The following is a 15,308-nucleotide window of genomic DNA, read 5'->3' as shown; positions in this document are numbered from 1 at the left end:
GTTTTTACGGTGTTTCTGTGCATCTTAAATTCAGAAGTATTGAAACAAGTTTATAGCATAATAATATAGTATTGTGGTAATTAGTAGTACTTTGTCATTTCTTTTCCATGTATTGATAAACATTACCAGTTCCAGACGATTTTGTTTCTGTTTTTACTTAGGTTTGTAACCCAGATTGAGAACCAAGAAAATCTTGTAGAAATGCAATCAACCCTCTTTGAGTGTCAGCTTGCTCCTGTAGGCGACCCCAACATGAAAGTTGAATGGTTCTTCAATGGCAAACCCCTACCACAAAGTAAGCACGTACTTTTAGAAGGTCAAAAATTAACACTAGGCCTAAAATCTTAAGGTTTAACCCTCTAATTTTTACTTTATTTTCAAGCCAGGAGTAATGGTCGTTTTTTACTGTTTAGACTCATTCAGAGTGGTCTATTTAAAATGAACCTACAGTAAAAGCTTAATGTCATAACCTTCAATTTCCCAACTTTTTCCCACTCGCCAGTTCTGTCAAAATCTCTATGCTAACAAAGTATTTTTCATTCATAATATCGCTGCAAGACTGAGTATGATTTAATGACTCTTTCGTTGGCTGGTAATAGAAAAAAGGCTACCATCTAAGCTGAACTTGGGAAATATTCTTGATGTCATCTTGTCTTAATAATGATGTGAATCGATTACTGGATACCGACTGCGTTTTTTAGCAGGGTTCATTTTCATCTAAGACCTCGAAACAACAATGAGTTTTTCCGCTGATAGTTACTCAACTCAAAATTTTTATATGCCTTTCTTTTTCTTTAACTGTCAACCTTTAATTTCTTTTTTCCAGAGAACCGGTTCACTCCTGTATACGATTTTGGCTACGTTGCTATGAACTTCGGCTGGGTATATCCTGAAGATAGTGGAGAGTATGTTTGCCGAGCGACTAATCTGTACGGTATGGATGAAACAAGAGCCATCATCAAGACGACCGGCAAACCAGGAATCATCTATGACTCCCAATTGCCCAAAGGAATGAAAAGTATCGAGCAGATCAGAAAGTTGGAAGCTGCTTGGTCCACGTAAGAATTTTTTACATCCATCATTCATTTCCTATTTTTCACCCTGAAGGGATAAAGTGATGTAATACCAAGAGTGACAACTCCAAAGAACGGTTTAATATTCATTCGATAAAGAACTATAATTTTAACCTCAGAATTTTTTCCAAGAAGAGAAGAAACCCCAAGGCTGCAGTATGGACTCATTTATCCCTACGAAGGCTCCTCTATGGTTTATACGCTATTAATTTATACGGCTTATACGGCTATATTCTTCTGTATTGAATTTTATTTAAACTGTATTTGTTAGAGATTCGTTGGATCCTTAAATACTGAATAGTCCTGCTGCTTTTGTTCTTCTTTAATCAAGGGAATTAATCAGAATGTCTCCTTCAACTCCTGTACACTAATGTACATGATTATTCAGTTTGTATTAATTAACTTTTCATAATTTCAGGAGCTTGGTAGAGAAACCGGACGAAGAAGAAAAACCAAAAGCAAAACCAGTTTTCGCCAGTAAACCTGAACCATGCACTGTCAATGAAGGAGAACCAGCTCGCTTCTGTTGCCGTGTTACTGGTTATCCAAGACCAAGAGTGATGTGGGTTATTAACGGTCATACAATTGTAAATGTAAGTGTTAGATTTCACCTTATATAATTCTATTGAGGATTCTGCGTAATGTCATGGAAGATTTTAAAAATCTATAGAATAAGAATATGACTACAGTAACAACTAGGGATGGTCGAATATTTAGGTAATCGAATATTCGATATTCGAATTATTGGCACCAAGATAATCGCATCACATTCGAATATTCGCTTCCGAAGTATTCGAAATCGCAAGATTCGAATATTCGCATTCGAATCCGATAACCATCCATCCCTATCGTCAATCTCGTTATTAATTAAAACTCGTCCACAACTCCACTTGGGAATGAATGACCGACTTAGTTAAAAGTGTCTTTTTATCTCTATTAATAACCGTACCACGCTCCATGGTTCCAAAAAAATCAAATATCGAGGCAATAATCGAAAATATGCCAATATTCGCTTCCAAAGTATTCAAAATTGCAAGATTCGAACAATCGCAATAATCACATTCTAAAAGTTTTGAATATTCAAATAATCGCATTCGAATTCGATAATCGTCCATCCCTAGTAACAACAGCTTGAAGTAATTTATGAAAGGCCTCCTGAGAGACCGCTTTGGTTTCGCATTTGCTGCATTCAAATCTTTCCATGACTTGTAAAGACAAGTGGAGAAAAAGGAATACAGGGACGTCTATTTCAATGGCATTTCTGAAGGATGTTTTTTTCAGCAAAGTCCAAAAGTTTGCCACTCGCAAATTCTCGCCACCCTTGACTTTCCTCATCTTAAATGTAATGAGAGAATCTTGGTTTTGTTAATAAAGAGAAATGCTTATCTTATGCAAACTCTAAATCATCTGTACCTAAAATGGTCTTACTTTTCTTGCTTACAGGGAATGCGTTACAAGCTTACCTATGACGGCATGTGGCATCTTGATATCCCCAAGACACGTCAGTATGATCACGGAAAGGTTGAAATTGTTGCCCGAAATTCGGCTGGAGAAGCTCGCGTTGAGACCGAACTTACAGTCAAACCACGCGCCAATGATTACCGTGGCGTTCTCAAAAACTCGCCTAGACGTGAGTGGTCAACCAATTTTATTTTTTCTGGTCATAAAGTTTTCATTTAGAATTAGTTCTTACAATTTTCATCTTTTGTTCTAATTAATATTGTTTCTACTTTTCAGCTGTTTCTTCACAGTGTTAAACTATTATGTCTCATCTCTCTTTTATTTTTTTTATCATTATCATTTCACTTTATTTTATTTTTTTTATTAAATTTGCAACTGCTGCAGCTGCAGTTGCCAGTTCAACTGTGAATGAACCATATTGATTTAATTTATCTTTCTTTCCAGCTTTTTTGAATAAGTTTTTCAGTTACATTTTACATTTTCACTATCATCTCAGATTTACACTTTCTCATTTTCTGGCTGCCATCTCTTATTTTCACACACTGCATCGACAGTAGCGCATTTTATCTTTCGATTTCGCAACTCTTCATGCATACGCATACAAACGCATACTCACCAGACGCATACTTAACATTGCATCAGGTACCTAATCACTTCCATGGAACAGATCTTCAAAATCATCATATTCTGCAATGGTCTCCTTTACTTCTCAGAAAATTTTACTTTAAGAAATCATATCTACTTTTGTTACCTCGGTAGCAGCACCAAATTTTCACTCTCAATGTTTGCTATTTTGAGGATCTGTTTCAGCAAAATGCACTTTGGCACTCATACATATTACCCAATATGCATTCCATTATCCAATGGTTTCGATTTTTAATTTCTGTTGAGGGAATTGTACTGTTTGAGTAAAATGTAGATGTTTTCAATTTGAAATGTTATTCAAAATTTTATGTGAAATGTTAGTTGTTTTCTTTTCATGTGTCTCAGTCTCAAATCCGTAGCGGTAGCATTTTCAAAAAACAAATTTGCCGTTTGTAATATTTTGAAATCTTTTTAGCAGTACCTACTTCAAAGATGAGTGACTTTTATTAGAGATTTTTCATGTAGAGCTACAACGATCCTCCTCATGATCTCAGATTTTGAGTAGATACTGTCCGATAGCACTTCATAATGGATTGCATAGTGTAATTTTTTATTTAGTTTAACACTCCAGCTATACATTCCGGTTCAAAGTTGCTGTTTCCAGAGTAATTTTCTTTCTTTCGCCACAAGAAACTCGGTTTGAAAGCATATCATCTGTGCTGTCATGTTGAATCGGGAGACGAGATTACTCTTGAAATCTCAGCTTTGCATTCCAAACATACCACACATCACACTGGAACATCCTCTTACCTTATATTTCCTTTGCCCCCAACCATTTTCCGATCCAGTCATTCCCTTCTTCCTGTTTTTTTTTAATTGCCAACCTTTTCTGCTTCTTAATGGTTTTTTTCTGGCTCGGAGGATCTTTCGCCCTAACTCTTGGTTTTAATCTACAGTTTTGCTTTCATCTGAAGAATTTTTCTCAGGTATGATATCATTTTTTTCTCACTGTCTTTTTGTGTGGGTACGCTGTGTATTTCATTTTACGTAGCCCAACAGCATGATGGATTTTCATTTCAATTTTATCATGGGATTAGGTATTTGTTGTTTTTTCCCCTTATTTTTCTGTGTTTCATACAGAATCCTGTTCCTTGTTTAATTTATATGTATGTATATATATCCAACACCAATTAATGTGTTCACTGTGTCACAATCGGTAACTTTGCGTACTGTCAGAACTTAAAAATTGGCATGTTTATCTTCAGAATGGGTCTGTCGTATGCCAGCGGTACAGCCAAATAAATACACTATCAGGTAAAATCGCACGAAAATCACGTTGAGCATATCAAAAAAGTCTGAAATCCATCCCTTAGAGTGCACTTTGCTCAATTTGTAACACATTTTTTCAAGTTTCCCACGTCTGCAGGCAATTTTTCTCAGTCACTGTCAACCAAGTTCGCACAGACAGAGGAATCAGAAAAACTAATCCGAGTAGACAAACGATTTGACTAACTTTTTTTATTGTATGATATAAGTTCAATCTTTTTCAAGTGTTTGTTTTCTTTTTTTTCTCCATTTTGCCAAGAAAAAAAAAAAAACTTTGAATGGATTGAAACCTTTTTCAAGAAGAGTTTAGAGCAGTTCGCAATATTGTTTGTTCATTTAGGTTAGGTCTTTCTCTCTGGGCAAACCTGACTGCTGGCCACAAAAAAACACTGCCAGCGTACGCAGTAAATTTGAAAAAGAGTGTTACAAACTAAGCAGATTGCGCGCTAATGAGTGGATTTCTGACTTTTTTGTGTGATTTTCGAGCGAATTTACCCTCAAGAAGTGTATGCAGTTGGCTGTGTCTCTTGCATGCCACAGACCCATTGAAAAATCCCCTTCACATGTCAGGGCAACTATAGATTATAAATGATCGAATTGCAGGACACGACTAAATATTATTTTTAGTTATTTCTATTAAAGACCTAGTGACAGATTTGCAATTTAGCGTCTATTTAGCCTTCAGTTTTCGTTTCAAAAAACCTAAATATAGTAAAAAATTAATCGAATATGGTAATTTTAAAGTTGCAAAAGAGCATGAACTCTGCTTTAAGATTATTTGTCACTCCATGTAACAAAACATGTTTCAACCAAACATCTGTTAAAGTGTACATACCCTTTTGCTTCATTGTTTATTTTTTGGTAGAGGTAGAGTTTTTTGAAAATCAAATTCATGTTGAATTTCCATGTTGTCAACTATGTTTACATTCTGAGCATTCAAGATTTTTCAAAAATCCTGTATTGAGGTGACTTCCTCTGAGGAGATTTTTTTGTAGTGCAGGTGTCCTATGTGTTTTCAACTGATATCTAGAATATTTAGTAGTTCGATTATGCATGCCAAATTTTTCCTTGGTGTGTCCATTCCCTCTGGTCAATATTATATGACTGGCCCTTAGTCATTATTGTTGCTGTTGTTGTCTACAACAGTAAAAGCCTTTCTCGTCCCCGCAGCATGAATTCCAAGACATGACAGTATACTTAAAAATCTAGAGAGTGGAGGGCATGATAAATTTGATGTGTTCTGTATATAGGTTTAAAATCTCGTAAGACATTATTTAGTTGGACTGCTCTTTTATTTTTCATTGAAGTTTGAAAGCAAATGTTGTAAAATATCTAATGTTGCAGGAGGGAATTCAAAATTTAATCATAGATAACCTTCAAGTTTTAAAAAAATGGCCTGATTTTTATTTTCAATTTTTTTTTATTTTCACTTAATTTTCATCTCAAATATTTGTCCGGACTTGAAGGTCTGCTGCTGTTTGCGGCTCATCAAGTCAAGGCTTTAAAGTCTCTTGTGCCTCTCTTGCAGCCACTCAACCCTTTAAGTCTTGAGAGTTGCATGGCTTACACCTTAGTTTCCCAATTATCTTAGTCGCTTTGTACTTTCGTTTATGGAACAAAATCAGCAGTAGCAAATTATAACTGTTCACTGTCAAGCTGCTTAGAATCATTCCTTTCCCCATGTAGATATTCCTCGACAGTTTTTGATGTTGCCTGAGATGCGTTTATCTAATGAAGCTGGGAAAAGATTCCTTGATGTTTGATGAAAGATCTTAGAAAATTCCAAGAAAATTAACCCCTCAATTTCAGAATTTTCATTGATTTAACAGGAGGGCAGAAAAATGTCACCATCCTGCAAAAATCTGGTGTCAGTAATTACTAAAAATAAATGAGGCATCAAAGCAATTGAATGCTGAATGCACTCTATTTCTTCTAAGATGTGCATTTGATATGTTAGGAACCTTAGTAGGTTTCATAAGTTATTACTTCTATACATCCATTAAAATTTACTCTTCAGATAGTCAAAATACGTATTGCGCAACTGTCCCGACCAGTTTCATCATTAAAATTTTTTTCCTGTCTCTTTAAAATAGATGTTTTTTTTTTTAATGTTCATCCTTTCTTTTGTGAGAGAAAAAGACTTTTTCTAAAGTAAATCAAGCAGGTTAATTTTCTTAAAAGCTGTCGAGTGTATTCTTGTTTTGAAAATACCCTCCTAGGGTCTCATTGTTGATAAAAAAAATATTCTCAGTTTTTCAGTTGCTATAATGATAATTTTCTCTTGTTCAGCGTGGTATGACTACGAATTGACAGCTTATCAACAGGATCGGCAAGACTGTGAACTTGAACGAGTGTTTGAGGAGAGACACAGCACGGCGCAAACAGAGATAAATGTTGACCACCTCAAGCAGAAGGTGGTCAAGGAGCCAGAGCCTGAGTGGACCAAGAATGTCAAGATGAAGAAGAGTGAGGACTACTATAGCAAATTGAAAGAGGTGAGAATCAATTTTTCTATCTCCTGCGAGGAGATTGCTTGGATCCCTTCGATTTTATGGATTTTGGATCATTAAATTCCTCTATCAGTCTACTTTTTTAAGAATATCATCAGATGAACATCCTTTTCCCACTTATTGATCCTCCTGACCAGGTAGAGAGAAGAAAACGCCTCTATTAATAATTCAAATTTTTTTAAAACAACTTCAATCACAGAAAGCACTACATTTTACCTAGTTACCTCTTTCTAAGATTTTGAACAAATATTTATCTCCTTCCAAAATTTTGGTTCAAACTGAGAAAAACTAGTAAAAATTTCCAAAAATGTAATTCATTCTCCTCTTCTGGTGTTTTAAAATATTATTACGTTTTTCAATGTAATTTTGTAATCAGAATTTGTTTAATTTAAATTCCATATGGTTTCTATTTTGTTAGGTACTGTAGCAAGTTAAAAATTAATTAAAATTGGACTCTCATTTCCCCCATAGTCTTCTTTCCTTCATGGATATTTTATTATAGTCTAAGCAATTTTTTAAATTTTTGTTCAGCTGGAAGATGAACAACTTGTCAAAGAGACCAGGATCCGGGAAGCTTCCCATCAGTTTGCTATCCCTGGTGAAAAAGTATCGCAAAAGTCTCTGGCGAAGGGCATGGCACAAAGTTATGAATCTAAACTGTAAGTGAAGCATCAACCTTCAATCTATTTTCTAACAGTGACTCACCCTTCCATTTTTATGAAAATTATTCCCTGATGGTTTTTAGTGAAGAACACTCTTGTTATTTATGTTCAATCTGAAATTCTGGTCAACTGTGAAAGTTACCAGATCTGTTTTGACCAATATCAATCTTCAAATTTCTTTTCAGATGTGATAATTTATTCATACAAGCAATTAATCGTTACTTGATGGTCATTTCTCTGTAATGAGCAAATAAGTAAAATAAAGTTTCTTTGTCTGTAATCTTAATTTGCACATACATATCTCCCAAAAATAAAGAAAAATTGAATCTACAAGAAGTAAAAAATTCGCAAATCCTATGTACGCAGTTGCTTTTGAGTTAATTCATTTGTGCTAGCTCTTTTTAGCATAAATATGTTGAAGTACTTTTTATATGTTACTTGAGCAAAGTATCATCCTTGAATATTCAGGGAATGAACCTTGCAATGTCTTTTGTATAATAGATCTTTCCAAGATCTTCATTCTTTCCATATTAATTATTTTTAAATTCAACTATTTCACTAAAGAAATGTTCATCTGCTAATGTCATGTTATCATGTTAATGTCATAGCTGCATCAATGATCAATTAATTTGACACAGAAAAGGTGTAGTATTATTTGATGGACACATTGTCATCCAAATTGCAGGAAAATTGGAGTACGTTTTGTAGTCAGGTACTACAATTTCTGGCTGATCCATAAAGAAACCTATCTGCATAAGAAAACTCATGGCTTATGTATCCTTTTTAAAATAAGCCTGTAATAGTAGCCACTTATTACAAAATTAAGTCTAAATAAATCGAGTCTAGATGGGTGTCAATGCCACGCATCAAACTAATGCAGCTCATCAGAGAAACAACCATGTGCGCACAACAATGTAAGTCTAACACTAAAAAAAATCAAGAGTGCGTCTAGTCAAGTCCCACTGAAGTTAAGAGTATGAAGTGGTGCAGAATGTAATAGTGATAATAATATGTCAACTTGTAAATGCATCAGAATCAAGAGTGTATACAACATGCCGGTTCAACTCCACAAGGTCTATTCTGCAAAATCAGATCTGTATCCAATCTGCATCAAATCAACTACGCTTAAACACGGCTTAAGCTGGTATTTACTTTTGACAACGCTTTTATTTTTCAGGGATAAACCTGAGCCAGAACTGATGCCTTGGCAAAAATCTAAAATTCTGAAGTCTAGACGCCAAACAGATCAGTCTGAAACATCAGAAGACACGGAAGTCACAGAATCAGAAGTTGTCGAGCGTAAAAAGTCTGTGCCAGAGCCACATGAATCAAAGGTGCATGGAAAAGAGGTGTATGTTCAAAAACAGAAGCAAACACAAAAAGAGGTGATTATTTTTTTTTTTTTTTTTTGGCTAGCTTAACCATGAAAGTTCCATTTATCAGCTTATGACACCTTGCCCCTTAACCTTTCACCTCATCCTCCTTCCTCTTTCAGGATTCAGTGATGCGTAATTACCTTTAGGTAAAAATACCCTCTCTGCACAGCAATTCTCAACTTCCCAGTTTGCCAATGAAAGATGGTACTGAATTGCTGAAGATCATCCCTGCTTCTTCACTCCCTCGCTTTTTTTATATTGAAAAGTGAGCGAAATAAACAAAACAAGAGTTACTTGCTAGAGGACTCACAAGGTGCTTATTCTTGTTGTGCTATGCAATATTAATCTTTTAATTTATCATGTGAATGTAACTGTATCAGCAAGTATGTAAATTTTAAGAAAGAGGACAACTATTAGCTCTTTATCGTCAGATATTTTGGAGATTCTTGTAATGACTGTCTTCTGTGAACAAATCTTTAAAACTTTTTTGATAACTTGCATTTAAAAAATGAAAAAGTAAATATGAAGGAAATTATAAGAACAAAAAAAAAAATGTAAAAAATAAAAAACAGGTGCTTAAAAATAATTAAAGTATTCCATTTCATTCTACAGTTCAGTTTCAGTGTAGCCCAACAGAAGCTGTTGAAGCTTTGTCTATTTGCTTTAAGTATAAATGAACACTCTTCAAATTCTGAATAGATTTCAAGTGTTTAATCCTTCTCTTATTCTGTCTTTTTTGCTTTTTTACACCTGTTGTGCCTTGCACAACGCATTTGTTTTGAATCAAGCCTTTTTCCTAAACTAGCTGGTTTTGTTTTTATCTAAAATGTTGAATGTTTCGGTGCTGAGCTAACCATAAATTTCTCCGCAATTCCCTCTATAGGTGAAAGGTGATAAAGAAATCACTAGAAAAATTACTGCAACTGAAACAACGGAAGTCGAGCACACAGGAGAGACCCATGAACGTGTTGTTCAAGGCCCAGTGGTACGTCCTATTTTTCTTGGCTCGTAGGTGAAGTGCAAGTAGTCAGTGCGTTATTGTAGTCCTAGCATTTGCAGTGTAAACAAAGTAGCATAAATTGTTTTATTACATACTTTTTAAATGTAGAAAAGCTTGGTATGAAAGAAAATGATCCTTTTTTTTTATTAAGGGAGGCAGATCCAAAAAAGGGTATCTGATGGTATAATTCAGAGAATCTTTGAAAAATGACAAAATTAAGGAATCCTTTTATTTTATTTTTATCATTTAAAAGTCAAATGCACTATTTGCCTTGCCCTGAAAACAATGCAGGAGAAAAACAAAATATACTAAAAATCTGTATCAGTAACCACAGATTTTTTATGCATGCAGGTTTGTTATTTTTTTTATTTAATTGGAGTGTTGTTCATGAAACTCTTTCAAATTTTAACACATCTCGTCTGAGCACAAAAAAAACTTCTCATTACCTCATTGCCAAATTATCTTATGCATCATGTGTACTGAAGAACTGTGTTGCCAACTTTTTATGGATAAATTACTCAACAGAATTACTCAAAACTTTTATCTAATATTTCTTTATCATCAAGATTAGTCCTTGAAATTGTCATAATAGTGTGCGCAAATTTTTATAATGAAAAATTATAACATTGATTTGTTGGCAACAGCACTATGTTGCTAGACTCGTTATTAATGATTAAACGTTTTAGTAAAATGTAATTGGTGCTCGCGTTACCTTGGCAATGTGATGTTTTTTGGCTAATGATTTTCTTGTGAATGATTTTTCTAAGATGCTAACCTATCAGTCAAAATTGCTTGAGAAACTTTGGCCTTGATCTGAGCCAGTAGCTGTGAAGATACCTCAATTGTCTTCAGTTAAAGACCTTTTTAAGACAGATTCTTAGGCCAGACTTTCCAGAGGCGTCCTGAAATGGAACTCTCCCTGAGAGTTTCAAATGTATATTGAAATTTTATGCTTAAGGCAGTTCCAAAAAGATTTCAAGTTGAGATAATTTCAAGGAGCGCGTCTCAAAATTTTGGCTGTAAAATATTGGTTTTATGATTATCCTGATGAAGGATATAGTCTTTGTATAGTTTTGTAATGACTTTCACCCTTCATTATTAAGAAATACCCGTCATTTATGAAGGAAAGTAAACTGGACTAACTTTCAGCTTGTTTGAAGATTTTCCGATGTATATCTTATTTTATGGAAAGCTGCTTTTGTTTAATCTTATATTATTTTCCCTCGACCAAATTGACTATTTACTCAGAACATATTTTCGTAAAAAGGTAACTGAATTTTATCACAAGGTAATTGCTGCTGACATAACTGATTTGAGGCCTAATTCCGATTTTCGTATGATCATGCATTATTGAAAATCATTTGCATTTAGGTGAGCCGTGTTCTCTTTCAAATGAGCCGTGATCTCAGCATTCAATTCTCCGATTGAAAGTCTCTCAAATAAACTTCAAAAGCGCCTAGAAGTCACAGGTCAGGCTACCCTGTAAGCAACCTCTTCCTAAAAAATTCTATCTTTATTTCTAGAAACCATCGAAACCTCCGATCTTTACAAAGAAGATTCAGCCTTGTCGTGCCTTTGAGCAAGACCAAGCTAGATTTGAAGTTGAATTTGATGGAGATCCATTACCTACAATCAAGTGGTACCGTGAAGATTTCCTCATCCAAAACTCACCTGACTTCCAGATCCATACATTTAGCACCAAGTCGGTCCTGATCATCCGTCAGGTACTTTCGTATTAATCGTTGAACCTAACATGTTTTTTTAACAGATTTAATCTGGTACCCCTCTAAATGACATTTTTCTTTTGTAAGGGTGAAAATAAATTAATGGAAAATACCATTTGGAATAATACAAAACATATTAATTTTATTCACACATTTCAGCAGTTGTTATTTCCCTCTTTTCCAAAAAATGTAAAGACATTTCCTGAATGAAATTGGAAATGCTACTTGCCATAGTTTAACTCGAAAATGTGTTTTCTGGCTTCATTTTTCCAAAAACTTGAGTTACGCCTCTCTTTACTCGGAGGCACTGGACATCCTATGTGTTGGGTTTTTAAAAGTTACCGACATTTATGTTAGCTTCAGTTCTCAAATTTAAGATCTCCTCTTTTTTCTTTTGTTTTACCGTGTTCTTTAATCTTTCTGAACAGGTATTCATGGAGGATTCAGGTGTATTTGCTGTTATCGCCGAAAACAGAGGTGGGAAGGCGAAGTGCAGTGCCAATTTGGTGGTTGAGGAGCGTAGGCAACCAGGAAGGGGTGGAGTTGTGCCACCAAGCTTCCTTAACACAGTTCAAAGTGCAGCTGTCAATACCGGCCAACTTGTTCGTTTTGATGCTCGGATTACAGGAACAAAACCATTGGATGTTTACTGGCTGAAGGTAAACAAAATGGATCAAATACCGTTATAACTTTCTAAGTAACAGGATGTTTGGGAGAAATGTAAGAGAATAAAAATCGAAAGTCAGAATACGAAATCTTTCTATTGATTATGTTTTTAAGTAGGATTTAAAATCTTACAATTGTCACTCTTTTTTTTCTCTCTGGCTTCGACAATTTTTTCTTGACAGAATACATTTTAAGATTGATCCAAAGATGCTAGTATCTTATGGAAGAATATCTCAGAAAGAAAAAATGGCTGAAATTGCTCATGTTGACTGTAACAAAAATTGTGAATTACATTTTTCTACTGTTGTATTACCTACTTGTGCGGTTTCATTTTCCAGAATGGCAAGAAAATTTCATCTGATATTCGCTACAAAACCATCGAAGAAGACAATTTGTACACACTGCTCATAATAGAGACAGTTCCTGAGGATAGTGGAACTTACGAGTGTGTAGCCATTAACAAAGCAGGGGAAGCAAGGTAAGATCGGTCAACTTCTAACTCTTCTTTTATGAATTTACTTGAAAGAATCAAATACATAAGTCAAAGATACACTTCATTAGAAGTACATACACAATTTTAAGTAAAAATAAAAAAATGAACTATAACCTTGCGTTAAAACAAAATTCAAACTACATGCTAGAAATGCATGTCAACAGAGTAAGTCCGCTACCATGTAACTCACTTGCGGTATTTGAAAATCTCTGCTTTTGTTTTATTTTTTGAAAGAACAACAAATTGACATTATTCCTGAAGTTTTTGCAGAGAAGAAAAACCTCAGCAGTAATGAGAAATTGCCGTCAACCAGTTTTTCATTTATGAAATACAGTACGACAGGAAGTCTGCAACATCATAAACTGAGATACATGGTTGTGGACTTACTCCGTTGAAGTGTCTTTTTGTTCTATGGTCAACACCCCTTTTAGAACCTTTTCAAAGATTTATCCAAGGAACTTATTTATTTTCTCTGTCAGGCTACCTGCCTTTTATCCCTCCAACTATAGTAATCATGTGCTGTTAAGAATTGTTTTTGCTTTCCGTAGATGTGAAGCAGAATGTTTAATTCAGACTCCTGTGTCTAATGCGAGCAAATTTGCTCAGTCAAAACCTTCACCTCAGCAAGCTCCTGCTGTGCTCGAACCTTTGGCAGATCAAACCATGAAAGAAGGTCAGCCAGTCAAGTTCAGATGCAAGATCTCTGGCAATCCTCGTAAGTCTGCATTTTTTGTGTTTGATTCCTCTCTCAGCTATCTTCTTTCAAAATATTAATGCCAGCTAACAATAGAAAGTGTGTCTATTCAGTACTTATTACAAGTCAGTCTGCGAATTTTGGCAAATCTGAGAATCTGTTAGTAATAAAAAAGAAGTAGAAGAAAAAAAATCTAAAAAATTCTTGACTCCAATTGAAATTTTTTAACTTTTTGGCCTTGCTTTCCTTGCAAAATAGTGTGAGCCTGGCTCTATTTTACCACCTTGTTAAGAATGAGAGAGTCATAATTTGCAGGAAAAAATTTACTATTCATATTCATTAGCTTTTCAAATTCTTTCTGCTGATTTTTAACCTTCAACACAGTAGTAGCCCTACGTAAAGAACCACTGGAGCAACTTTCCTCTCTAAATTTATTTTAGATCCTCCCCCCCCCCCCCTGTTTGTCAAAATGTCTATTTCTGTTGTCTATTTTTGGTATTTTCTCTTCCTTGCTCTAGATTTTTAATGATTCATTGATAATCATTTTCCTCCACCTTAATAAAGTTGACAAACAGAGATACAATAAATCAATGAGCCCACAGGGAATGTGTACATAGTTTATTTAATATGCCAATGATGAAAAAAAGTTGTGCAAAGTTTTCCTTTACAAATGTCATGTGGCATCATGCTGTTCTTTGATGATCATTTTTGTTTCAATGTGAATTAGGAGATCAAAGATAAATATACTAAAAAATAAGACTGTTTTTTTCAACTGTCGGAATGCCTTTTAAATGAGTGATCCTTTAAGTGAGGTATTGGTTTACCTTCTTACAGCAATGCAAATCAAGTGGCAGAAAGGAGACAAAGTGATCAAGCCATCGAAATATTTCCAAATGTCCAAAGAGGGCGATGTCTATTCTCTCATGATCTCAGAGGCGTTTCCAGAGGACGAAGGTGTCTACAAGTGTATTGCCTCCAATGCTGGTGGCCAAGTCGTCTTGTCAGCAAATCTTAATGTGCTAGGTGAGCATCTAACCTTCAAAAATTTTTCAGTAATAATGAATGGCTGAATATGAAAATGGAAGTAACATTTGGATGGCTTTAGCTAGAAAGCAGGTTCATCTCTGGTCCCCTAATTTTCCACCAATTTTTGCTGTATTGTTTTAACCAAAAACTAAACAATGCAATGTTTCAAAACTTTTGGTTCTCTTGTGTTAAGAAAAATATCTTTACAAAATTTAAATCCCAAATATTGCTTGGTTTTTTTACTGCTATCTACTGCTGCTGCAAAGGAAAAAGTGAAATACACATATTTTCACAAAATCAATGCATATGACGGCAATCACACAATGAAGCTATTGTGGAGCCATGCGAAATTGACCTAAAAATTTTCGTTTCAGAAAAAAAATTGAATTATTGAAGAAAAAAGGTTAAGGGTGTTTCACACTCCTCAGGAACTGTGGCACACGAAAATGGGGCAAATTATCAAACCCTTCCTGTTGGAGCTCAGAAGAATATTCAGCCCTGATATCATAAAATAGAATGGCATATTAAATATATCTAGTTCATATTATTTAAACTAACAATTTAAGTGGATTAAACGAAAGCATCAGAGTGTTACAGCCAATTCTGAGGCGCATGCTTCTTTGTGATCCTAATGGTGGTAAAAATTTCACCAGGTTTTAAGTTTACCTTATGATCTACAGAAAATAAATTTTGCAGGTGTCTCTACCGCCAA

The 15,308-nt window shown here is 34.7% G+C and overlaps 1 protein-coding gene across 18 annotated transcripts in view; it reads left to right on the top strand.

Moving 5' to 3' along the window:
* Positions 1-15,308, top strand: part of sls (sallimus) — a 277,774-nt gene that overhangs the window by 111,973 nt on the left and 150,493 nt on the right. For 14 of the 18 annotated variants that reach the window (XR_011899246.1, XR_011899248.1, XR_011899247.1 and 11 more), the window contains 14 exons: positions 162-295; positions 827-1,058; positions 1,492-1,666; positions 2,517-2,703; positions 4,076-4,105; positions 6,735-6,940; positions 7,487-7,614; positions 8,795-9,002; positions 9,877-9,978; positions 11,517-11,717; positions 12,146-12,376; positions 12,722-12,861; positions 13,425-13,591; positions 14,405-14,593. Coding sequence is in view for 14 of the 18 variants with exons in the window: in XM_072296789.1 (XP_072152890.1) it covers positions 162-295; positions 827-1,058; positions 1,492-1,666; positions 2,517-2,703; positions 4,076-4,105; positions 6,735-6,940; positions 7,487-7,614; positions 8,795-9,002; positions 9,877-9,978; positions 11,517-11,717; positions 12,146-12,376; positions 12,722-12,861; positions 13,425-13,591; positions 14,405-14,593 (2,330 nt within the window). In the remaining 4 variants the exon portion in view is untranslated. The remainder of the gene's footprint in view (positions 1-161; positions 296-826; positions 1,059-1,491; positions 1,667-2,516; positions 2,704-4,075; positions 4,106-6,734; positions 6,941-7,486; positions 7,615-8,794; positions 9,003-9,876; positions 9,979-11,516; positions 11,718-12,145; positions 12,377-12,721; positions 12,862-13,424; positions 13,592-14,404; positions 14,594-15,308) is intronic. The other 4 variants (XR_011899249.1, XM_072296792.1, XM_072296784.1 and 1 more) reach the window with 3 other exon arrangements.

Source organism: Bemisia tabaci, chromosome 2 (assembly GCF_918797505.1).
Source record: "Bemisia tabaci chromosome 2, PGI_BMITA_v3".
NCBI classification, from domain to species: domain Eukaryota; kingdom Metazoa; phylum Arthropoda; class Insecta; order Hemiptera; family Aleyrodidae; genus Bemisia; species Bemisia tabaci.
The sequence above is the reverse complement of the archived record's forward strand: the minus strand, read 5'-3'. Positions and strand labels throughout refer to the sequence as shown.